The sequence below is a fragment of the Schistocerca cancellata genome, chromosome 5 (genome assembly GCF_023864275.1).
Source record: "Schistocerca cancellata isolate TAMUIC-IGC-003103 chromosome 5, iqSchCanc2.1, whole genome shotgun sequence".
Classification (NCBI taxonomy): domain Eukaryota; kingdom Metazoa; phylum Arthropoda; class Insecta; order Orthoptera; family Acrididae; genus Schistocerca; species Schistocerca cancellata.
This window is the reverse complement of record NC_064630.1, coordinates 578,037,004-578,062,545: the sequence shown is the minus strand read 5'-3', so window position 1 is coordinate 578,062,545 and position 25,542 is coordinate 578,037,004. Positions and strand designations below refer to the sequence as shown.

Sequence of the window (25,542 nt, the reverse complement as noted above, 5' to 3'; positions counted from 1 at the left end):
CAATTTTCACACATGCACAAAATAGTTCTACGCATTCCGCTAGAGATGTGCATGATTGCTCTCATGATGTGCAGAACTTTTATTCCTTGTTTTGTTACTTTTTGTACGTTGGTTATTCTATGCCTTCTTTTTGTTCTTTTATGGGTTCCTATCTACAATGTATCTAGTAATGCAAGCAAACAACGAGCTCACTAAGTGCAACTGATCTGTTCTTGCATTCCTAGTCTTGCGAGCCCAGTATTTAGCATTCATCAATGTGAGCTCTGTATTTAACATTCTACGTCAAATTTCCACTGTTGTATTGAAGATATTCTGGTATGTGTTTGTTATTCCTGTAGCAGGCATAGTAGAGGCTCATAAATAAGAGCCAAACTGATGATCGCCTGTGTGTACATAACTAAAGTAAACAACACAATGGATGAAAGTCCAGAGACTGTGAACCCAACCATGCCCAGACCAGCCATGAGGCTACCACCATTCTGGCCTCACAACCCAGCCTTGTGGTTTGCCCAGGTAGAGGCAATTTTTTTCTTTTCTGGTGCGACCGCAGGTGCTTCTAAATTCACATTGGTAGTGAGCCAATTGGAACAGCAATACGTGGCAGAAGTTAAGGACATCATTGTCACACCACCTGAAGGGAATGCATACAACCACTTGAAGTCAGAACTGATCTTCCATGTTTTTGCATCTCACATGGAGCACGTTTGACAGGCACTGACCCAAGAGCATATTGGTGACTGGAGACCGCCCCAGTACCTGCGGTATTTTAGAAGCAGAATTGACCCAGGTACTGTACCTCATCAGCTGTTGCATATGATCTGGAGCTGTTGCTTGCCTCCCTGTATCAAAGTAATTATTACAATGCAGTCAGAGATGTCTAGATGCTGTGGCAGAACTGGCTGAGAAAGTACTGGACGCCGTATCACCTGCACCCATTACAGTATAAACTGGGCTGTGCACGAGTACTACCACCATAGTAGCACATGCCTAGTACAAGGCATTAGTAGTGAAAGTCGATTAGCTGACACGACGGATTAGTCAGCTGGTAGCATGCTGCGGTTTTGGTGGAGATCGCAGCTGGCAAAGGGATAGTAGGTGCTCTCGCAGCAGAGCTGCATCTCTCTCACCTGCACTGGCATCTGATGCACAGAAGACATCTGCTGCTACCATTCGCACTTCAGGGAATGTGCGCAAAGCAGCACCAAGCTGTACACGTACCCAAATGCTGGTGCCAATTGATCATAGACTCTTCATATCATTTCCAGCCAACATCACAGCGCCAATTCTTCAGCAGTCAGTGCACAGGCTGTAAGCACCTGATGTGCACTGGCTCCCATTTATGTAACTATCTATGCACACTGCTACATTGGTGCCGAACACATACAACATTCTGCCTGGCGGCTGTGAGTTACTCACCTATCTCCATGTACAGCCTGCACAGAATAGAGCAGGATTTCAGCCTCCGACATGCCTTCCCATGGAATTTCACTGTGGCAGAAATGGGTGAACCAATTATATGTGCGGATTTCTTGGCTTACTGTAACCTTTTGCCAGGCATGTCCAATGCCTGCCTTGTAGACCAGGCCATCGGGCTGATGGCCACAGGCTTCCGGCACCAGACATCCATCCAATCTGCCCAGCTGATAACTGCTGCTGACAACAAATATGCCACACTACTGAAAGACATTCTGGCATTAACAAAGCCACCAGGCATACCGAAGGATGTCTGACACAACATTGTCTATCAAATCAAGACAACTGAGGGACCACTTATCTGCCGACACTGAAGACTAGTGTCAGACTAATTGAAGATAGCAAAGGCCGAGTTCAATTACATGATTAAAGAGGACATTATGCATCCATCTGATAGCCCGTGGTCTTTGCCTCTGCACCTCGTACCTAAGAAGTATGGTGCATGGTGGTTTTGTGGAGACAAGAGAGTTTGTAACACCTGTGCGTGATTCCTGACAGATACCCGGTATGTCAGCTTCACAACTACAACTGTGTGTTGAGTGGCTCTTGTATATACAGTATACTAGTTGGCACCAAGGTCTACACACAGATACTGGTGGCAAACAAGGACATCCCGAAGACAGCCATTATCACACCATTTGGTTTATTTGATAGCTAGTTCATGACTTTCTTCCTGAGGAACGTGGTGCAGACATGGCAGAAGTTCATCAATTCAGTGCTTCTCCGTCTGCTGTTTTGCTTCGCATACTTGGATGACCTCTTAGTGTTCTCCGCATCACCAGAACATCACTGCCAGCATCTTGTCCAAATTTTCCAACTACTGAGTGGACATGGAATCATACTGAATGTGGCAAAGCATGTCTGCGTACAGCAACAGGTAGACTTTCTAGGCCACTGCAATATCCCCACCACCACCACCCGACTTGCTACCATTGCCCACAAAGGTTGAGGCAATCTGCCAGCTGGCCTGGATGGCCCCATAAAAACATTAAGGCACTGTTTACGCATGCTGAACTTTTATCGACGGTACCTTCCCCATGCAGCTGAAGTTCAAGAGCTACTGACAGCCACACTGGTGGGCCCGGTGGACAAGACATGGCAGCTGCTAGCTTTCTTTTCTAAAAAGCTGACTGCCTCTCAGAAGAAGTGGAGTGTGTACAACATGGAATTACTGGTAATGTATGAAGCGGTCAAGTATTTTTGCCATCACATCGAAGCTCGTGCCTTCACAACGTTGACTGAACATAAGCCATTGACATTTTACTTCTGGCATAATAACCTGAGCTGCTCACGGAGACAACACATTCAGCTGTTGTACATAGCCCAAATCACCACAGATGTCCAGCACATCTCTCGTTTGGACAACATCATGGCAGACTGCCTCTCTCGTGTCAGAAGGATCTCTACAATGGACTGTACAGTAGAAGCACAGAGGTTGGATCAAGAGCTTCAAGACCTGTTAAAAGACACACGGTCATCATAACAACTACAACTTGTGGATATTCCTGGCCCAATGAACAACTGTATTGTGACATGTCTACAGCCAAGCCACATCCATACCTGCCTCCAAACTTCCGTCAGTAAGTGTTCAAATCCCTGCACAACCTGAAGCACCCAGGTACAAGGTCCACGCTACATCTAGTTCACTTCATGTGCTCAGGGTGAAGAAGGGCTGAAGAGAGTAGGTGAAGTGCTGTCTATGGAACCAACACAGCAAGGTTAGCAGGCATGTTCATGCTCCAGTAGGTAATTTCCCCGACATAACACTTTTCACATGTCCATGCTGATGTTGCTGGACTGCTGCTGCCCCTAAACAGCAAGGGTTACATGCTCATCATTGTCAACAGCATCACCGTTTTCCGGAGGCAATTCTGATTGAAAATATCTCAGCTGAAACCTTGGCACAGGCCTTCATAATGCACTGAATATCATGGTTTGGCTGCCCTCTTTGTCATAACCGGTGGAGACAGAAAATTTAAGTTAAATTGTTTACAAAACTGACAGCACATTGTAGCACGAGCCATCATCGGACGACCAGCTACCACCCAGCCAACAACAGAGTGGTAGATCAATGGCAGGGAAACATTCCACGTGGGAAAAATATATCTAAAAAGAAAGATGATGAGACTTACCAAACAAAAGCGCTGGCAAGCCGATAGACACACAAACAAACACAAACATACACACAAAATTCTAGCTTTCGCAACAAACTGTTGCCTCGTCAGGAAAGAGGGAAGGAGAGGGAAAGACAAAAGGATATGGGTTTCAAGGGAGAGGGTAAGGAGTCATTCCAATCCCGGGAGCGGAAAGACTTACCTTACCTGTCCTTTTTTCCCCCTAAGGTAAGTCTTTCCGCTCCCGGGATTGGAATGACTCCTTACCCTCTCCATTAAAACCCATATCCTTTTGTCTTTCCCTCTCCTTCCCTCTTTCCTGACGAGGCAACCGTTGGTTGCGTAAGCTAGAATTTTGTGTGTATGTTTGTGTTTGTTTGTGTGTCTATCGACCTGCCAGCGCTTTTGTTTGGTAAGTCTCATCATCTTATATATGATGATGATGAGACTTACCAAACAAAAGCGCTGGCAGGTCGATAGACACACAAACAAACACAAACATACACACAAAATTCAAGCTTTCGCAACAAACGGTTGCTTTGTCAGGAAAGAGGGAAGGAGAGGGAAAGACGAAAGGATGTGGGTTTTAAGGGAGAGGGTAAGGAGTCATTCCAATCCCGGGAGCGGAAAGACTTACCTTAGGGGGAAAAAAGGACAGGTATACACTCGCACACACACACATATCCATCCGCATATACACAGACACAAGCAGACATTAGTGTATATATATATATATATATATATATATATATATATATATATATATATATATATATATATATATATATATATATATATATATATATATACACACACACATCTGCACGCACTAACACAACACAAGCTCGGGTTATATCGGCTTATTCCTCCAAATCAACTTCCACTTCTTTACGAGGTGACTTACTTGGAATTTGCAGCCACTCTTACCTACTGAATAGCCAGCTGCTGGAAACCCTCTTGACTTCTTCTCCATCAAATAACGCTAGGTACAGGAATTTTTAGACTCTTTCTACTTATGAAATGTGCCATGTGACTTTGTAGACGAGGCTCTGCCAGTTGTCCTCTTCGGGCTTCGCAACACCTTCAGACCAGGCCTGGGTGATTCCTAGGCAAAGCTAGTATATGGGGAAACACTGAGACCACCCCACAATTTCCTAGAAGCCACCCCGTGACAAGAGATCGACCCATCTGTGCTCATTGGGTATCTCAGAGAGCACATAGAGATGTTCGCACGCAAGGACCTCAGGCTACGCTCACATGTGATATAGTGGACAGCATCAGACAGGCTCTCTAGCTGCCCTACAATGATCAACATCAGGTTGTCAGCTGGGGATACCGCACCAGGGACATTCTCTTCAATGGAAAACTTAACACAGTCACCATAGACAGAGAGAAAACAGCCTACATTTTCCATGAGCCACCACCACCCGTGGACTGATAACCACCGCCTCCTCCTCCAGCTCGTGCAGTGCCCACCTATGCCCCAGAAGTGACCCTGACAACTGCATCACCTTTGCCAGCAGCTTTTGTACCACACCACATCATGAGATCTGGCTGTCATGTGCACTTCCCTGCACACTTTCAAGATGGCTCTTCACTCTCACCGAGGGGGCTGTTGTAGCGACCACAGCCATTATCTGGCGTTGTAGTGATTCGAGAATTTCTGTGTAAATTTTAGAACCACTCAGGCTTCTACCATCTTAAACACACGATATTCTGAATATGAGTGTGGGATGGTAGAATCCTACCTACTGCGCGTCACATTTTAGTGTGTGCAGGTTTAAAATAAGTCGGGAGAAGAAAGTATGTGTGGCGGTCGAACGGCACCGACAAGTACCTGTCGCGCAATCCATAGATGTTTTAGTGAGTGTGTAAGGAAGAACCATGGAGTTTATAAGCAGCTCTGTGCTTATTGTGTTATTGACTATTGTTATTAAAACAAGAACAATTGAAAAAGTACTCTTGACGCAACCTCGTTAGAGGCAAGACTCATTTTATGATTCATGTTAAGGAAGGTCATGGTATCCAAGCCAACTTTCTTTTAACTGTAACTCAAATTGTTTCTAATGTCAGACTGTACGAGAGACTTGCAGGAAGTTACATATACAAGTGGAAAGTGAGATTTTTATTGTGTATGGAGGTCAAATACATCGTTAGTTGACAAAAAGTGAAGTTTGTATGTCTACTTATTTCATAAGTAGAAAGAGTCTAAAAATTCCTGTACCTAGCGTTATTTGAACGAGAAGAAGTCAAGAGGGTTTCCAGCAGCTGGCTATTCAGTAGGTAAGAGTGGCTGCAAATTCCAAGTAAGTCACCTCGTAAAGAAGTGGAAGTTGATTTGGAGGAATAAGCCGATATAACCCAGATCCACACTCACACTTTAAGTCAACAGAACATTAGAGCTTGTGTGGTGTTAGTGCGTGCAGAGCTTTTATTCATATATATATAAAAACAAAGATGATGTGACTTACCAAATGAAAGTGCTGGCAGGTCGACAGACACACAAACGAACACAAACATACACACAAAATTCAAGCTTTCGCAACAAACTGTTGCCTCATCAGGAAAGAGGGAAGGAGAGGGAAAGACGAAAGGATGTGGGTTTTAAGGGAGAGGGTAAGGAGTCATTCCAGTCCCGGGAGCGGAAAGATTTACCTTAGGGGGAAAAAAGGACGGGTATACACTCGCACACACACACATACACATATTTCAGCTTGTCATCATCGTTGAAGTGTTGACCACCAAGGACAGATTTTAGGTGTAAGAAGAGATGAAAGCTACGGTTACGCTTACTCTTCTCTTCAGTTGTGTGAACCAGTTCATCAGTAACCACAGTTGGGCGTCCACTTTGTTCTTCATCATGCACTTGATCATGTCCTTTATTGAACAGTCTTACCCATCGTCTAACCATTAAATCACTCATAGCATTTGTCTGTAAACCTCGCAGACTTTCCTTTGGTTTCAATTTCTTTGCATTTAGAAAACGAATCACAGATCTGATTTCACACGCGGCGGCATTTTCAATTATGGCTGACATTATAAAGAAGCACTACGAAGCACACATCAGCAGCAGCAATCTGAAAATGGTGTACATGTTTTCTCCTTGAGTCAGAGTAACTGCCACGCATGCTCGGAACTGCGATCATAGTGCTGTTGTGGATAGAAATAGCGACGGAACTTACTTTGTGGATGACCCTCTTATGATCAAAAGGAGTTCTGTTGTTCCATTGAAGGTATTCTGGTGTACATGTTACTCCTGAAGCAGGCATAGTAGAGTCTCAAGGCCTGATTCTCATACACAGCGGCCAGACATCCTTTGCATCTACAAACATACCTTCAGTGCAATAATAGCCAGTCAGCAAGAAGAACATCGTTATCAAAATACTTCAGATAGCTCCCACGTCTTTAATAAAACTAACTTCAGAAACCAACATCTTTCAGATCGGTATAATATAAGATTCTTTTCTGTATTTGACATGTTGTGACTGTACTTACTAACAAAATTCACTCACACACATCTCTGCATGTATGGAGTAGCCGAGGTGAACTCCTGAAATCTATGGTCGATTGTTAAAATACATACTTTCCTCCTTTTATCAATTGCCTTTCCTAACATGGTTGTCAACCTTTCTGTGATTTTGCAACATAGTTACTTTCACTGCAATAACATAAATAGTTGGTATGGGGCAAGAAAAAAGTCAGAATATGTCTATCAAATAGGGCAGAGAATGGAAACTCCCATTCATTCCACACTTCCCTCCTCTCCCACCTGTGTTGTGCCCTTACTCTCCAAGTACTGAATCATGGCTCCTTCTTTGGAAGGAGGGAAATATATAGAAAGGTTAAGATAAACTTCAGCATCATTATTTACTGTGGACTGGTAGCAGATGCTAAATCTCGTGTGTGTGTGTGTGTGTGTGTGTGTGTGTGTGCGTGCGTGTATGTGTATTAGTATCAGTATCAAAATTATCTTCTCATGAGTGATGTCTGATTAGCCACAATGAATTTATTTGTAAATATATGAAAACAGATTATATCGGCAAGAATTATGTTATTTATGTTACAAACCCACACCATGAGCGGACAGTAATGTTCAAATGTAAGCATTACAGTGGTCGGATGCTGTGTGGTAAAAACTCTTTAAAACAGCATTGTCTGTGACATCCTTTTGTACAAAGATGCAGAATTACTGAATGTTAATGATCATGGTGCAAACATTTGCCTAACATAGTAATCATAATTGCACAGTACCAAATACTAATAAACTCCCAATACTTTAAAGAATCAAACTCCAGTGTATAAAACAGCTTTAAATGGCTGATTACAAATGACTTAATGTCTTAAATCAAACAATGGAAAATCCAGGATGGAATGTAACCATACCAGAGAAGGAAGAGTCGCGATAGGCACAATAAAAGATTCACACAATTAAAGCTTTCAGCCATTAAGACCTTTGTCAGCAGTAGACACACACACACACATAAACACAACTTGCACACGCATCAGCAGTCTCAGAGAGCTGAGACCACACTGCAAACAGCAGCACCAGTGCATGATGGGAGTGGCAACTGGTGGGGGTAAGGAGGAGGCTGGGGTAGGGAGAGGTGAGGGATAGTATGGTGGGAGTGGCGGACAGTCAAGTGTTGCAGTTTAGATGGAGGGCAGGAGAGAAGGTGCGGAGGGGGTACGTAGCAGAAAGGAAAGAAATAAAAGAAATTAAAAGACTGGGTGTGGCAGTGAAATGACGGCTGTGTAGTGCTGGAATGGGAACAGGGAGGGGGCTGGATGGGTGAGGACGGTGACTAACGAAGGTTGAGGCCAGGAGGATTATGGGAATGTAGGATGTATTGCAATTCAGAAAAGCTGGTGTTGGTGGGAAGGATCCATATGGCACAGGCTGTGAAACAGTCATGAAGATGAGGGATATCATGTTTGGCAGCATGTTCAGCAACAGGGTGGTCCACTTGTTTCTTGGCCATAGTTCGTTGGTGGGCATTCATGCGGACAGACAGCTTGTTGGTTGTCATGCCTACATGGAATGAAGCACAGAGGTTGCAGCTTAGCTTGTAAATCACATGACTGGTTTCACAGGTAGCCGTGCCTTTGGTGGGATAGGTGATATTAGGAACCGGACTGGAGTAGGTGGTGGTAGGAGGATGTATGGGACAGGTCTTGCATCTAGTCTATTACAGGGGTATGAGCCATGAGGTAAGGGATTGAGGGTTGTGTAAGGATGGACAAGTATATTGTGTAGGTTCGGTGGATGGCGGAATACCACGGTAGGAGGGGTGGGGAGGATAGTGGGCAGGACATTTCGCATTTCAAGGCATGACGAGAGGTAATCGAAACCCTGGCGGAGAATGTAATTCAGTTGCTCCAGTCCCGGATGGTACTGAGTTATAAGGGGAATGTTCCTCTATGGTCGGACTGTGGGGCTTTGGGAGGTCTGGGAGACTGGAAAGATAAGGCACGGGAGATTTGTTTTTGTACAAGGATAGGAGGATAATTATGGTCAGTGAAGGCTTCAGTGAGACCCTCGGTATATTTTGAGAGGGACTGCTCGTCACTGCAGATGTGACGATCATGGGTGGCTATGCTGTACAGAAGGGACTTCTTGGTATGGAATGGGTGGCAGCTGTCAAAGTGGAGGTATTGCTGGTGGTTAATAGGTTTGATATGGATGGGAGGTACTGATGTAGCCATATCTGAGGGGAAGGTCAACATCTAGGAAGATGGCTTGCTGGGTTGAGTAGGACCAGGTGAAGCAAATGGGGGAGAAGTTGTTGAGGTTCTGGAGGAATGTGAATAAGGTGTCCTCACCTTCAATCCAGATAGCAAAGATGTCATCAGTGAATCTGAACCAGGTGAGGGGTTTAGGATTCTGGGTTTTTAGGAAGGATTGCTCTAGATGGCCCATGAATAGGTTAGCATAGGATGGTGCCATGCGGGTGCCCATAGCCGTACCGCAGATTTGTTTGTAGGTAATGCCTTCAAAGGAGAATTAATTGTGGGTGAGGATAGAGTTGGTCATGGGTACTAGGAAGGAGGATGTTGGTTTGGAATCCATAGGGTGTCTGGAAAAGTAGTGTTCGACAGCAGTAAGGCCGTGGACATTAGGAATGTTAGTGTACAGGGAGGTGGCTTCAATAGTGACGAGCAGGGCACTGTGTGGTAAAGGGATAGGAACTGTGGAGAGTCGGTTGAGGAAATGGTTGGTATCTTTTATATAGGAGGATAGGTTCTGGATAATAGGTTGAAAGTGTTGGTCTATGAGAGCAGAGATTCTCTCAGTTGGGGCAGAGTAACCGGCCACAATGGGGCATCGTGGATGGTTGGGTTTATGGACTTTAGGAAGCATGTAGAAGATGGGAGTGCGGGGAGTGGTAGGGATAAGCAGAGAGATGGACACTGGGGAGAGGTTCTGGGATGGGCCTAAGGATTTGAGTAGTGACTGGAGATCTTGTTGGATTACTGGAATGGGATCACTGTGGCATGGTTTGTTGGTGGAAGTATCTGACAGCTGATGGAGTCCTTCTGCCATGTAATCCTTGCGGTTCAAAACAATGGTGGTGGAGCCTTTGTCAGCAGGTAGGATTATAAGGTCGGGATTCGTTTTTAGATGGTGGACTGCGGTTCTTTCTACGGATGTAAGGTTAGTTTGCATGTTGAGGTATTTGGGGAATGATGCTGAGGCAAGGTTTGAGGTTAAAAAATTCTGGAAAGTTAACAGGGGGTGGTTTGGAGGCAGTGGGGGTGGATCACGATTGGATGGAGGAGTGAACTGAGTTAGGCAAGGTTCAGTATTGGTCTTTGGTTCTCTCCTGCCCTCCATCTAAACTGCAACAGTTGACTGTCCGCCACTCCCACCATACTATCCCTCCCCCTCCCCGCTCCAGCCTTCTCCTTAGCCCCACCCAGTCGCCACTCCCATCATGCACTGGTGCTGCTGTTCGCAGTGTGGTCTCAGCTCTCTGAGACTGCTGATGTGCGTGCAAGTTGCGTTTATGTGTGTGTGTGTGTGTGTGTGTGTGTGTGTGTTTGTGTATGTGTGTCTCCTGCTGACAAAGGCCTTAATGGCCGACAGCTTTAATGTCTTAAATATTTGCTTTACCCATGCAAGCAAGAAAAGTTGTAGGAAAGGTTTGTAGTTATAGTTAAAGTTTGCTAGAAATTGCTAAGTGCTCTCTTTATGAAACACTGGATGAATGTAATCTGAGTAATGTGCGATGCTTTTCAAGCAAAAGCTAGTTTATCGCGCATATCAATGTTTATGATGTCTTATCTCTCGAACTGTGTATTGTACAATGATACAGTTGTGCAGGTATATTCAGTTGTCTAAGTGAATACTGTTTGCAAACTGTGATGTGAATAGTGTTACTAGTAAAGAAGTACTAAATTAAAATGTCACACCTGATGCTGCTGTTTTACTGCAAGAACAGCAGAAAGGTAATAAGCAATAAACTTGTATTCTTTCATCATTTTGTGGAGGGTGCAAGACAGAAAGTTTCAAAAAGGTTTGAAATTATGTGTAAAGTTTGTTGGAAGGCACTAAGTGCTCTCATTCACAGACACTGTATGAATAAAGTCTGGGCATTTGCACACTATCAGTTACATTGTCTCCAGACACACATTCAGTTTCTCACTGTTTAATACTTGTGTTATTGGTTGGTTTGTGGGGGTTGAAGGGACCAGACTACAAAGGCCATCACTCCCTACTTGTGTTATTGTGTTAGACTTTCAACATAAGATTATACTTGTTAATGAGTAGATTAGGACAATATTTTAAATTCAGTCAGTAATTATGCAAAATATTGAAAATTAGATTTTTGTTGCCTTGGAAGCAGTTCATAGATCAATATGGATTACAGTAGAGAAGTTACCAAATTTTGTTACTTGTAACTCTATTGCTCATCTTCCTCTTAGTATCACTTTTGTGTATAGCATCCTCACCAATGGGCAGTGAGCATTTGAAAAAGGAGAAAATGCTGAAATGAAAATGAAAATGAAATTTCCCTTGAACTTTTCAGGTGTAATATCTCATTTAAGTTACATTGCCAGTGATGAATGCAGTGTAAAATCACTGAATTATAAAACAGAATACAGATTAGTAGTTGTAATTTACATACAGCTTTGTGTTGTTAAGTACAATTATTGAAGTGGTACCTAACCAAGTAAAATACTTACTTGGTGCAATAACGACACAGTCTAGAATTAACTGTCACCAGAGTAGCATCATAGTCATTAGTACTAAACAGTTATTAGAGTCATACATAAATGAAGACGAACAGTTGTACGATGGCTGGACAAGTCTAGACTGTTCTTAAGCAGTGCTGCAGCAGTTGTTGAAAAAGGTGTCTCTTTGTCTTTGTCTTGGCATGCCAACTACAATGTTCAATCTGTGATTTCGTAAAGCACTAAGCATAGTGCCAGTCTAAATTAATCATCAGATATAAGGTCCAAAGTTTGTTAGGAAAAGGATGATGCAGTACTGGAGGAGATAATTTACTGAAGGTCATAGAAGTGTTCATACTGGAGAGGTTTGAGGCAACCATTTCTCATCAGTGGTGATCTAGTTTAGCTGGTGCAGCAGTGCATTATGAAGAACAGTCACTCCTTGACTATTGATATCAGCAACCATTTTTCACAGGTATGATCGTCATTGCACAAAATAGTTGCTAAAGAACCTATTGATCAATAAGTGAGTGCTGTAAAACTTGGCAGCCGAACAGAAAATGAATCACTTACAAGCCACATTGTCACTTCTGCAGCAGTACAATGATGACAGTGATGAGTTCCTCGACAGTATCGTCACAGCCAAAGAGATGTAGGTTGCTCAGTTTACTCTGGAAACCAAGTAGCAGTCTATGCATTAGCATGACACTGGATCTCTGATAAAGATGAAGTTCAGATTGTCTCGGTGTGGAAGGTGATGTTCCCTATGTTGTGGAACAGGAAGAACATTCTGGTCATTCACTTGGCTCTGAGTACTATGCGACTTAACTTCTGAGGTCATCAGTCGCCTAGAACTTAGAACTAATTAAACCTAACTAACCTAAGGACATCACACACATCCAAGCCCGAGGCAGGATTCGAACCTGCGACCGTAGCAGTCACGCGGATCCGGACTGAGCGCCTAGAACCGCTAGACCACCGCGGCCGGCGGTCATTCACTTCTACACAGAGGTGGAGCAGTGAATGCTGACTATTAGCAGTAAATGCTGACCATTAGTAGTGAACACTGACTAGTGCTGTAAACACTGCAGAAATTTCGAAGGGCCATTCAAAACAAGAGTTGTAGAACACTTAGTGCAGGCATTGTAGTGATCCATGCCAGTGCTTGCCCTCATACGTCTTGGTGCACATCTACTATTCTGAACGAGTTCAGCTGGGAACTGTTTGATGATCATCCACTGTACAGTCTCCCCCCCCCCCCCCGCCCCCTCGCCCCATCCCCCCACCCCCCCCCCACCCCCACCCCCCACCTCAGGAAATCCCAGTCTTCCAACCAGCATTTTTGTAATTACCAAGAACTGAAGAAGACTGTTGTATGCTAATTCCATTCTCAGACAGCAGGGTTCTGTGACATAAGAATACAAAAGTTGATCTCACAACATGATATGTGTATAATTCTTGTGATGATTACGTCAAAAAAGTGCTCAAACATTGCTGCGCCTGTTGCCAATAAAGTTTTTCATGGGAAAAATGGTGTGAAGGTTCTTAATTTCTGGATAATCCTCATAGTATTCTGCACAGGCAACAGAAAGCACAAAGCTATGCTAAGTACAACAATGACTTCGTGGTAAGGTGACAAAATCCATGTAGATGCACAACAAATCACACATATTGCTGCAGTGTGTAGCTGCCCTGTGGTTATAATACTTAGTACTATCCTATTGCAAATGATCTTAACTAGTAGGTTTAACAGTAACTGGGGAAAAAGAGAGAATTGTGCTTACTACACTATGTTTTCAGTGTAGAAACTGCCTGCATTGCATCACTCTTGTGCTTGTTGCAAAGAAAAATACTGAATATAAAAGATCAGTTTTTCCTAAGCACTAGTGGGGCAATTTTCTGCAGTTTTCTTATCTCAGCATTGGAGTGTAGCAAGACAGAGACCAGCATATACAGCATGTTTTTCTCAGCAATTTGTTTGCACAAAATTTGTTACTACCAATCAGTGCTGGTCAAAAACATGAAGTGCCAGTCAAGATCACCTGTAATATCTTTCAAAGAATTTTAAACTGGAGACCTATTGAAGTACAGCTTCCCAGTGTTACTCCAGGAAGTGGAAAGTGGCTGTTCCTCCTGCATTAATACAGTTAGGTATAAGACTTATAAGTAAGGTACTGCTCAAGTAATGGAGTTCCAGAAGTCACCAGCACTTGGTGCTTGTGTCCTTTAAAGATATGAATACAAGAAAGAGATTTGAGAAATGTGATGACAAGTATCTGTGGCCGTAGTTTAATTCTATCTTATGTAATTTGTTTAATGAAGGTAATTATTATTTACTTAATTTACCCTATAATTTTACAACTGTGAACTTTTTTTTAACTCTCTCTCTCTCTCTCTCTCTCTCTCTCTCTCTCTCTCTCTCTCTCTGTGTGTGTGTGTGTGTGTGTGTGTGTGTGTGTGTGTGTGTTTTAATAACAGTGGCTGACAACTTTCGGAGTGATTTAAAAGCTGGTATTTACATAATGTCATATCTTGACTGACCAATTTACTGTTTTGGCTAGTGTGGCTTCCATAGAAGTTAATGAAGATAAAGAAAGCTGAAAAGAATAAGTAACAAAAAAGCATAATATGAGAACTAAGTAAATCTATAGCTACATATTATGCACAACTGAATAAGAAGGCCTTTTTCCTTCCTACTTTCTACTTTTTTCTTTCTGTCTCGGTTTTGTTGATATACGACTGCTGCTTGCTTGCTTTCTTTTTCCTCATTTTTTCATTTCTGAGTGTTTCTCCTGTAACTATCACCTCCCAGAACTGCAACTACTGTATGGGCCCCTAGAGAGCATCTGGAGAGGTCTGTACATTTGTTCTCATGAATTGCATCAGTAAATGAATTCCTCTCAGTACCATTTTGGAAGCTACAGCAGTGTGAGTTTAAACGCCACCAGTCATCACGATTTGTAACAGTTGTTTGCATACAGGCAAACTTACTTGCCTTGAGGTGAACACTTTAATGCAACAACTCTCCCCCAGTTTTCTCTTACTTTGGGATTTCAGTACATACCACTCCCTGTGGGGGAAATACCACCTTTTCTGGTTTGGACTTTTTGATTGACCAACTTCTTTCCAATATTGATCTGTCGTCCCTCCAACATACTCCTATCCACCTCATTACAGCTCATGGCTCCTTTTCGTCAGTAATCAACCTTACCATCTCCTCTTGCAATCTCATGGCTTTGCTGAAATGATTGATGAATGATCTTTGCGACAGTGACCACTTTCTGGTGATCCTATCACTTCTTTGAGTCTCCCTTCAAGGTGGTATTTGTACGAACACATCGGGCTCCTTCCTGAACATCTTGCGATTTACTTGGCGACAGCATCAGCATCCTTTTCATAGTAGATGACCTTCAGAGTGCATAAATGACAATCCTTCATCCTTCCCCACTCCCTTCCTGCCACACGGAATTGTATAGTGAGCATTTCACTGATTCACAGTTGCTTCAGGCTCTTACCTCATCACACAATACAGTGCCTGTGCCTGGTTTGATTCGTAATCAGGTGGTTCGACACCTGAATGTGACCCAAAGACTCCATCTGCTCAGTGATTTCAACTGTATTTGGCTAGAAAGTATTTACTTTCACAGGCATGACAGCAACAGTATCATCATCCCTATCTTTAAGCCAGGCAAAAACTGACCACCCATTGACAGGTACAAACAGACTAGCCTCACCAACAAGCTCTGCAAACTGGTTGAAAAGATGGTATCCTGACAATTATGGTGGGTTCTCTTGGTGGGTTCTCGAATCATAGGGTTTTTTGTCACCATATTAGTGTGAGTTCCATCAGGGGTGATCCACAACTGACCCTCATATTAAGTTAGAAATAGTAATCCAGCAGACTTTTTTCTAAACTCCCACACCTCATTGCAGTCTTTTTATTAAACCTGGATAAAGCAAATGATGCCACTTGGCACCATCACATTTTACTTACCTCTGCGAAAGAAGATCCCTGACAGTTGCAGTTGGCTTGGCACAGCCTCTTTGTTCATCTACCTCAACCAGTCATATAACCTGACTTTTTTTTTTTTTAAGTGACTTTGTCATAGCTCTGTAGATGACTTGTTTTGGGCTCAACCGTTTAGCTTCACATTGAAAGCTGGCAACAGCGCTGCCAGCTGTCAGTGTTTTGTGTTTGCAGGCTCTGTGATAGTGACCTCCATTGGACCTCTTATCAGCCCTGCTCTGTAAGTCAATGACCTCAGGTTTTGGTACATCTCCCAATCTGAAACTTTGTCAGAGTGCCAGCTCCAAGGTACCATTCAAAGGACCTCTGCCTGGACCCTTTCCTGTTGCTTCCATTTCTGTCTGTCCCCCATCCCCAGGGAACTCACAACTCTTTTGTGAGTACATGGTTAGCTAACACGGGGCCCCAGCCTCTGCGGCATTACTTCCTTTCTGTGGTGCAAGCTTATACTTCCACTATCCCTTTCCCCTTTACCTCTCCATTTGATGGTTTTCTTGGTACAGACCCTATGTGGACCTGGTTTGTGATTGGGACTCGACTTTCCATTTCCAGCATTTACTACAACTTTTCATTAAATAAACACCTGGTCCTCATTGTTGTTTGACCTGCCACCAATTTTCAAAATTCTCCTAAAGTGCACGTCGTGCAGGCAAGGTTGCCCAATACAGTGTGTGCTACACCTTTGTGCCTTTCTATCTTTGGACTCTTCACTTTAATAAAGTAATACACCCAAAACTCAGCATGTTATCCATCGGGGGGGTAGGGTATCATCAAGTGCCAGCACAGTGGTAGCCCCCTGACCATGTAGGGATTGCAGTCGCATTGTTGGCGCCTGAAATGAAAACTCCCCATTTATGTCAATTAGTCTGTGCCTATAGTGACTGGAGCATGGGGACTCCAAGCAGTGGATTACTGGTCAGGTGGCTGTTGGTGAGACTGGGTGGCACCTATGGGGAGACTCGCTGTTGGGAGTGGGTGGCACCATGGTGGATGAGCCGCAAATGAAGTGGATGAAGTTATCTCCCGATGATGGCCATACAGCCCCAGCAGTCTCTATGAAAGGACATCCTCTTTCAGTGCAGAGAGATATGACCCTAAAGTGTGCCCTTACCTGACTATGCCATGGAAGGAACGTAGGCCTAAGCAGCCGGCGGAGAAATACTTACCCCAATACTTGCGCAGGGACTGATGGAGATTCCTTCTTCACCACACAGCCTTTATTCTTTGTAGAAACTATAGAGGACAAGTTTGGGAAAGTTGCAGCTACCTCCAAAGTGAAGAGTGGGCCAATTTTGATCAAAACAACATCCTCTGCCCAGTCATGGGCACTGCTCACTGCTCACTTGTAACAAGCTGGGTGACATACCGGTGACTGTCACTCCCCAAAAAAGTCTTAATATGGTTCAGGTCATCATTTTCCACAGAGATCTGCTCTTACAATCTGATGACAAGTTTTGTATACTTTGTCGTGTACATAGGGGGCCAAAGGACAATAGGTTTGCTACCAGTGTCTTCATTGTGGCCTTTGGAAGTGATGCATTGCCTGGAAGGTCGATATGATGGTATACCGATGCAATATCAAACCAATGTGATGTGAGACCATATGTTCTGCCTCCCATGCGGTGCTTCAAGTGCTTGAAATTTGGGAACATGTCTTTGCATTGCAACACTAGCCCCATCTGTAGAAATTGTGTACAAGCACTGCATGCGAATGATCCTTGTGACCCTCACCCCACCTGTGCCAGCTGTGGAAAGCACCATTCTTCCTGCTCACCCGTGCACTGTTTTCTGGAGAGAGAGAAGAAGACACAAGAGGACAAGATTCTGGACCATTTAACTTACCAAGTAGCCAAGAAGTAGTATGACTGGTTGCACCCAGCATGTACAACAGTGTCATATTCTAGAGCCACGACTCCACCCCCTTTGGTGATGGTACTCCCGCCTGTTACTCCTCCTGCAGTGGGTCCTCAGGGCAGCTCAAACAATTCCTGCCCCTCTGATGGCTGGGGGCTCCCCTCTTGCTGCTTCCCCCACACTTACTTTGGGATCAGTGGCTTTCCACTCACCAGAGACATTGGTCTCCACCTCCCAGCCAGAGATGAATCACCTTCCTCTGGCTTCTCTTGCCACAAAGGGGACCCTCGGATCACTTCCTTCCAAGGATTCCATCAGTCTTCATCCAGACACCAGCCAGTGGCTGAAGGAGCCACAGGCTGCTAGACGCAGGACTTCGAGATCATCATCTTTAACTGAAACTGATTCAGAGAAGCCCTCTAAGCAGAGGAAAGACAAGAAAAGAAAATCCTCCAAGAAGGAGGACATACCAGTGGCTCCCACGCCACCAGGTCGCGCCTGTTCCATTTCCCTGGCTGAGGTGCGGATTCTGGTAGCCCCTGAGGCCCTGGTTCGCACCACACAATAGAACCCAGAATCTATGTATATGGATACTAAAATCCTTCTGCTTCCATTGTTTTAGGAGGTGGCGGACCCTGGCACGGAGCCACTGGCAGCAGCTGATCTTAGAGCATAACCTACCTCCTTGGTCCCTTCGTGGCATCACAGTACATCAACAACATTATTCTTCAGTGGATTTGTAGCAGTTTTTTCCATTACGTAGATGGGCTACAACATCTTTTAAGTGTTTTTCATTGCCCTTCAGGAGACCTCGTTTCCCATGGACCCCAGCACTTTGTGGATACCAGGGATATTATAAGAATCATACTGGACATGACAGGGTGTCAAGCGGAGTTCGCACGTATTTTCTGGACACTCTGTATAACAAACGTGCCTCTTAAGACAGCTTTGGAGGCTGTGGCTGTTCGAGTAAGGGTGTTTCAGGATATTACCATCTGCAGTGTTAATCTCCCTCCCAGTGGTGCCATATCTCAGAACATATTGTTTGCATTGGTTTCTCAGCTCCCCCTACGTTTTCTAATCTTGGGTGATTTCAACACCTATAACCCTTTGTGGCATGGAACTATGATCACTGGCTATGGTAAAGACCTTGAAAACTTACTGGCACAACTTGACCTTTGCCTCTTGAATACTGGTACCCCCAGACACTTCAGTGTGGCACACAGAACTTTCTCAGCCATTTCCCTTTCCATTTGCAGCCCTTACCTTCTCCCATTCATCCACTGGAGAATCCACGATGGCCTGTGTGGTAGTCACTGCTTCCCTCCCTCAGCATCACTCCCCTGAATGCCCACCCAGATGGGCTCTCAATAGTGCTCACTGCGGTGCTTTTGCCTCTGCTGTAACCCTTGGCTCTCGCAACACATTGAGATTTCAATGAGGTGGTCCAGTATACAACTGCAGCCATTATTTTGGTAGCTGATTCAGTGATTCCCTGTTCCTTGTGCCCTCCCCAACAGAAGACAGTACTTTGATGGTCATCAGAAATCGCAGAGGCCATTAGAGATCGTAGGTGGACTCTCCAATGCCATAAGTAGCACCCGTCGATGGAGCACCTCATTTCCTTTAAGTGGCTCCGTGCCAGGGTCCACCACCTCCTAAAACAATGGAAGCAGAAATGCAGGGAACAGTACATTTCAGCCATCGGACTATGTTCCTCTCTTTCTCAGCTTTGGGGTAAGATCAGACATCTCTGTGGATACTAGACACGTGCAGATGTACCAGGTATTACCTTGAATGGCACTGTATACACTGACCCAGACACCATTGCTGAACATTTTGCTCTGCATTGTACTGAGCCTCAGCATCTGAGAATTATCAACGTGCCTTTCATGTTCTAAAACAGTGGGTGGAGTGAGAACAGTTATCTTTACCACCTGGAGCCATATAACACTCCATTCTGCGAGTGGAAATTCATCAGTATCTTAGCCCACTGCCCTGATGCAGCCTCAGGGCCAGACACATCTACAATCAAATGACCAAGCATCTACCAGTGGAGTGTCAGCATCATATCCTTGCCATCTTTAACTGCATTGGGAGCGAGGGTGAGTTCCCACCACAGTGGTGAGTTCCCACCACAGTGGTGAGAAAGCATCATTGTCCCAGTGCTGAAACTGGGCAAGCACCCTGCAGAGAAACAATGGGTGGAGCGAAAGCAATTATCTTTTACTACACACCAGCTGCAGCCATACAGTGCTCCATTCAGCAATTGGAAATTCGTCGGTGTCCTAGCCGTTGCCCTGATGCAGCCCCAGGGCTGGACTGCATCCACAATCAAATGATCAAGCCACTACCAGTGGACTTTCAGTATCATGTCCTAGCCATTACTGATGATTTATTTACCTGGAGTCTGCCATCCAAACAGCTTTTGGCCAACGGCATCACCTTGTAGCCGTCTTCTTCGACCTGGAAAAGGCTTACAACAGCACGTGGCGACACCACATCCTTGCTACCTTACACAAGTGGGGTCTCCAGGCTCTGCTCCTGATTTTTATCCACAACTTCCTGTCATACAGTATATTGCAGGTTGAGTTCAAGGGTATGGAGTTCCACAGGACTCCGCTGAGTGTCCCTCTCTGAGTAGCCATCAGTGGTCTGGCAGTAGCTGTGGGATCCTCGGTATCACCCTCCTTGTAGGCTGATGACTGTTGCCTCTACTGTTGACCCTCTAGTGTGCGTGTCACTGAACATTGACTGCAAGGCGCCACGCAAAAGGTGAAGGCGTGGGTCCTCACCAATGGCTTTCAGTTTTCAGCCACCAAGACTTGCATCACGCACTTCCGTCAACATCGTTCCATTCACCCACAACCAGAACTTTACCTCAACATCCAACTACTCAATGTGGTGGAGACTTATCCTTATCACTTTTTATGACTGGCCTTCGATTCTCTGTTGATGTGGATTCCTCATCTTCACCAGCTTAAGTGAAAGTGCTGGCTGCACCTTAATACACTTTGCTGCCTGAGTAACACCAGCTGGGGTGCAGTTCATACTACCCTTCTGCAGCTTTACAAAAATTGATGATACAGTCCTGTCATGATTATGGGAGTCTGGCATATGGTTCAGAATTACCCTCAGCATTGCAGATACTGGATCCGATACACCACTTTGGGGCTCGACTTGCAATGGGAGCCTTTCGAATTAGCCCTGTGAACAGCTTACTTGTTGATGCTGGTGTCTTCCCATTGTGGATCAGGTGCCAACAACAGCTTGTCAGTTATGCTATTCACATTCGCAACTCCTCTAAACACCCAAACTACCATCTTATCTTTCCAAACAAGGAAATCCATCTCCCACAACAGTGGCCCGGATTAGGGATTATGATCGCAATCCGCACCCAGTTCGTCCTCTCTGACCTCCAGTTGTTTCCACCTCTCCTCTAGATCCACACGCATACACCTCTGTGGTGCATCCCTCAGCCACAGACCCCAGGGTTCAGAAGTAGTCTATACTGATGGTTCAATGATTGCTTGTCATATGCACTTTGCTTACACTCACATGGGACATACTGAACTGCATTCCTTGTTAGATGGCTGTAATGTGTACACTGCGGAGTTCGTAGCCACCTCTCATGCTCTTGAGCATATCTGTTCCTGCGCCGGTGGATCCTTCCTCATCTGCAATGACTTCTTAAGCAGTTTGCAAGGTCTTGACCAGTTACCCTCACCAACCCTCACCATCCCTAGGTCATTGCTATCCAGGATTTCCTCTGTCCCCTTGAACAGTGTGGATGCTCTGTGATCATCTGGACCTCAGGCCATTTCGGGGTGCTGGGGAATGAACTTGCTGATAGCCTGCCCAAACTGGCTACCAGTAAACCATCTCTTCACATTGGTATTCCGGATACAGACCTCCAGTTGGTATTGCAACGTCAAGTTTCAGGAATCTGGACAATGGAATGGCTTACTGTCAAGCAAAGTACAGGTGATAAAAGAGGCTACTAGTCTGTGGAGGTCGTCCATGCAGGCCTCTGGCAATGACTGCGCTGTCCTTTGCCAGTTCTGCATCGGCTGTACCTGGTTGACTCATGGTCATCTTCTCCATTGCGAGGACCCACCCCACTGTTGTTGTGGTTCCAGTTTGACATTTTGCTGGGCTGTCCCAACCTAGCCACCCTGCGGCAGACTCACGTGGCTCGCTACCCCTGGTGTTAAGAGACGATGCGTCAGCAGCTGACTTAGTTTTGCATTTTATTCATTAAGGGGGCTTTTGCCACACTCTTTAATGTGGGCCACTTAACCTTATTGGCCCATTGAGGGGTTGGCAGAATGTTGTGTTGCCACCTCTGCTCAGACCAGGCTGTGACTGTCTGGGCTTGGTGGTCCAGCCCATCTTCACCCGACCTGCTCTTCTTCCCCCCTCTCGCATGCAATGTTAAACTTGTTCATCTTTTGTCTCTGTGTGCTTTTCTTGCACTGCCCGTGTTGCTAGTCTTTCATAGGCAATTTCTGAGTGGAGTACATCTGGTAATTGATGAGGGCTGGGGATGTATGTCCACTCATTGCATTCTGCTTTCAGGGGCTTCTGGCTGCTCCCTAGATGGGGCACCTTGCCTGCCTTTCTTCCTCTGTCTTCCTTTTGTGCAGTAGGCTCTGTGATCTACAGTCATATACACCTGTCTGTTCAAGAAAAAGGGGCTGATGACCTAGTAGTTTGGTCCCTTTTATCATCCAGCCAACAAACCAACCATTTCTGTCCTGCAAGAAACACGAGCCATGCATTCCTGTCATTGTACTGTATTCTATTCTGACCCAGAACTCCATTTCGGTACCCAGCACTTGGACATTGTCGCAGTCCCAGTTTTTGGAAGTTCTCTTTTATAAGAAGCTGACGTAGATGCGCCGTCTTTGTGAACTAAAGACTAGCAGCATGTGAAAGCTTAATGTTTCTGCTTTCTTGCCCACACCTCTTGGGGTGCAGATCACACTGCTTTCCTCCATATTCATTGGGCCATAGTCTTATCCTAAGGGACTGTGGTTCCCAGGTGCTTAGAGGCATCTTCAGCTCTGAAATTCTTGAACCCAGTCTGTCATGGAGTAAGACTGACCACTTGCTCCACTCTAGTCCTGAAGTGGGAGATTTTCTCTTCTCAGTTTCAGTGACACCAACTCTTCCTCACTTATGTAGTCACTATCCACCAATTTGCTAATAATCAAACTTGTCAATTCTTTTTGCGTACCTGGGGTGTCGACTCCCTGCTGTTCACCTTCAGATAGAATTAGTTGAAATGTGCCATGACTCCCTTCGCCAGGCAGGATCTCCCCTGAATCTCATCAAAATGTGCTCCACATGTTTTCCTGTAAAGACCCCACCTTTATTATAATCAAACCACGAAGTAGGACCAATCTATTTCATGGTTGTAACATTTCGAATCCACAGTGTTCTTGTAGCCTTCATGAAGTTGATGAAACACACACACACACACACACACACACACACAAACCTATGCCACCTGTGTGTGTGTGTGTGTGTGTGTGTTTGTGTGTACACGTGTCGTTCATCAAGATCCTGAAGTTTGTTGCCTCTTAACCTTGGACATCTGTTTGTTGGGAGTATCAATTAGCTACCATCATTTTCACTGGCAGCTCTAGAGCCACGGATATGATTGGATATGCTTCTACATCTCCGCCAGTCAGAATCAATATTTGTTTCTGGGAACATTTATTGTTTTACAAAATTAAGAGTTTTGCTAATAAGATAGATGCCCCTCAACCATGTTTTAATTTGTAAGCTGGCCATGGTGGCTGAGCGGTTCTAGGCACTCCAGTCCAGAACCGCGTGACTGCTATGGTCGCAGGTTCGAATCCTGCCTCAGATATGGATGTGTGTGATGTCCTTAGGTTAGTTAGGTTTAAGTAGTTCTCAGTTATTGGGGACTGATGACCTCTGATGTTAAGTCCCATAGTGCTCAGAGCCATTTGAACCATTTTTAATTTGTAGTGACCTATGTAAGCAGTATCCATGCTACTGATCAGTGTTACTGTTATCACCCTGTGATATCTGCTGTTCATGGCCTTTCTCTCTGATGTTATTTATACAACCTGCTCAGTTGTCTTTCTGGGTCACAAGTCGTATGGGTATCCCAGGTGTTAGAACTGACAAATCTGGCTAGAGAAATGATTACTCACTCAAAATTTGCTATGAGGTTCCAAATGGATGCAAATAAGACCTTTCCTCATTCAGAGGTGGAACAAAGTATAGTGGGCGACTACCCTCTCTGATAATCTGTGCATTATCAAGGGGATACTGGCACGTGGTCTTTTCCTACAGTTACTCCTGGAGGGAATCCACCATCCTGTGTCACTTCCACATCGATCATACCAGTTTAGCCCACAGTTTTATCTTATGCAACAAGCAGCTCTCATGTTTTGGTTGCAGAACTTTACAAAGCAGCACACGTCCTGGCATAATGCTGTCTCCTCCTGGCTCTTCATGCTGAACATGGTCTACAGGATTCTTTGTCTCTAGTATCAGCAGATGACTCATACATGGTTGAACTGATTCTCAGTGGAAGTATATTTTATTTTCATGTATAAGATTTTCAGCTACTTTTGGGGCATGGCTTGGGTGGTTTGGCATTTGGATTGGGATGTGTCTTACCACATGCCTGGTCTGGGAGATCTTATCGCTACCTTCATTTCCAACTGTCCCAGTCATCCCCTTTTCTTTGTTTTAATTGCTTGTAGATGTGGATAGCCCCTTTTTCTGCCACAGTCTATTTTCCATTTTAGGGATAGCACCATTGACTAAAACAGATCCAAGGTGGGATGGGTGTGGAAGTACGGTCCCTGTCGGATGCAGAGCCCCACCCACCTGTTCGCCTATTTTCTCTCAAAATGTTTTATTACTGTTGGTCCAGCTGATGCCCATTACATTTTTAGCTCTCTCACTTTCACTGTTGTGAATCTCCTAGCTAGAAGGCATCCTTTACCCCGTAACTGTCTTAACCCTTAATCAGGTTAGTGGGTGGGGTTTCTTCTGCTACAAATGAGCCCTGGAAAAACCCTCATCTGCTCTGACCCACTTACTAGCCTGATTCATATACTAACACTTCTTCATAAGCTATTTCTCAGTCTGGCGTCAATATTGCTTCTAATACCTTGGTTTTATCACTCTTACCTACTTTCGTGATCTGATAAAATTTCAGGCGGCTGTCACGAACTCCAGATGAACTACCTCGTGAAAGAGGGATTTGACTTTGCTTTTTAGTCCATTAATCCCTATCCAAACATTGTTTCTCCTCTCTCTCTCTCTTCCCAAATGAAAATTATCTATTGTTCATTCTATTGTCCACTTATATCCTGAGCAGTCATCATGTATGTACCATTCGTAACAGCAAATGTTTCCATTATTTTCATTTGATAATTTTCATTCATATGTAGCTTTTGCCATTAAAAAACGTAATCAGATTCATTGCTGATAGTGGATTGTATACACATATTTAAAATAACATTGAGAATCAGTGTCTAGAAGATTACTTTCTGAAAAGTTTGTTTTCCTCATTATTTACAAGGATACAGATGATGCACCAATATCACCAGAGGATACAAGTACCAATGACAATGCAGATTCTGAATCTAATACAGAAATACAAAAAGAAGGTGCTTCTGCTCCCAAGAAAATAAAAACAGAGCGTACAAGTCCCCAGCCACAGCCAGAATCACAAAAACAGCAAGAAATAAGTAACATTGTAAGTATTAAATGTTAAGATTTTTTAGAATGCTAACATATTTAGAAATAACAGTTTTCAAAGACAGTGTTTTAGCTCTTTTAATGTGTACTGTCTAGTGTAAACTAACATGCAATTTTACAGTTAATTGTAAAACTACGTAAAATACAATT

General features: G+C 44.4%; 1 protein-coding gene across 1 annotated transcript in view; it reads left to right on the top strand.

Moving 5' to 3' along the window:
- The window catches only part of LOC126187790 (protein bric-a-brac 2-like), a 101,088-nt gene that overhangs the window by 56,376 nt on the left and 19,170 nt on the right, over positions 1-25,542 (top strand). The window contains exon 4 of the mRNA XM_049929062.1: positions 25,214-25,390. Within this exon, the coding sequence (XP_049785019.1) occupies positions 25,214-25,390 (177 nt within the window). The remainder of the gene's footprint in view (positions 1-25,213; positions 25,391-25,542) is intronic.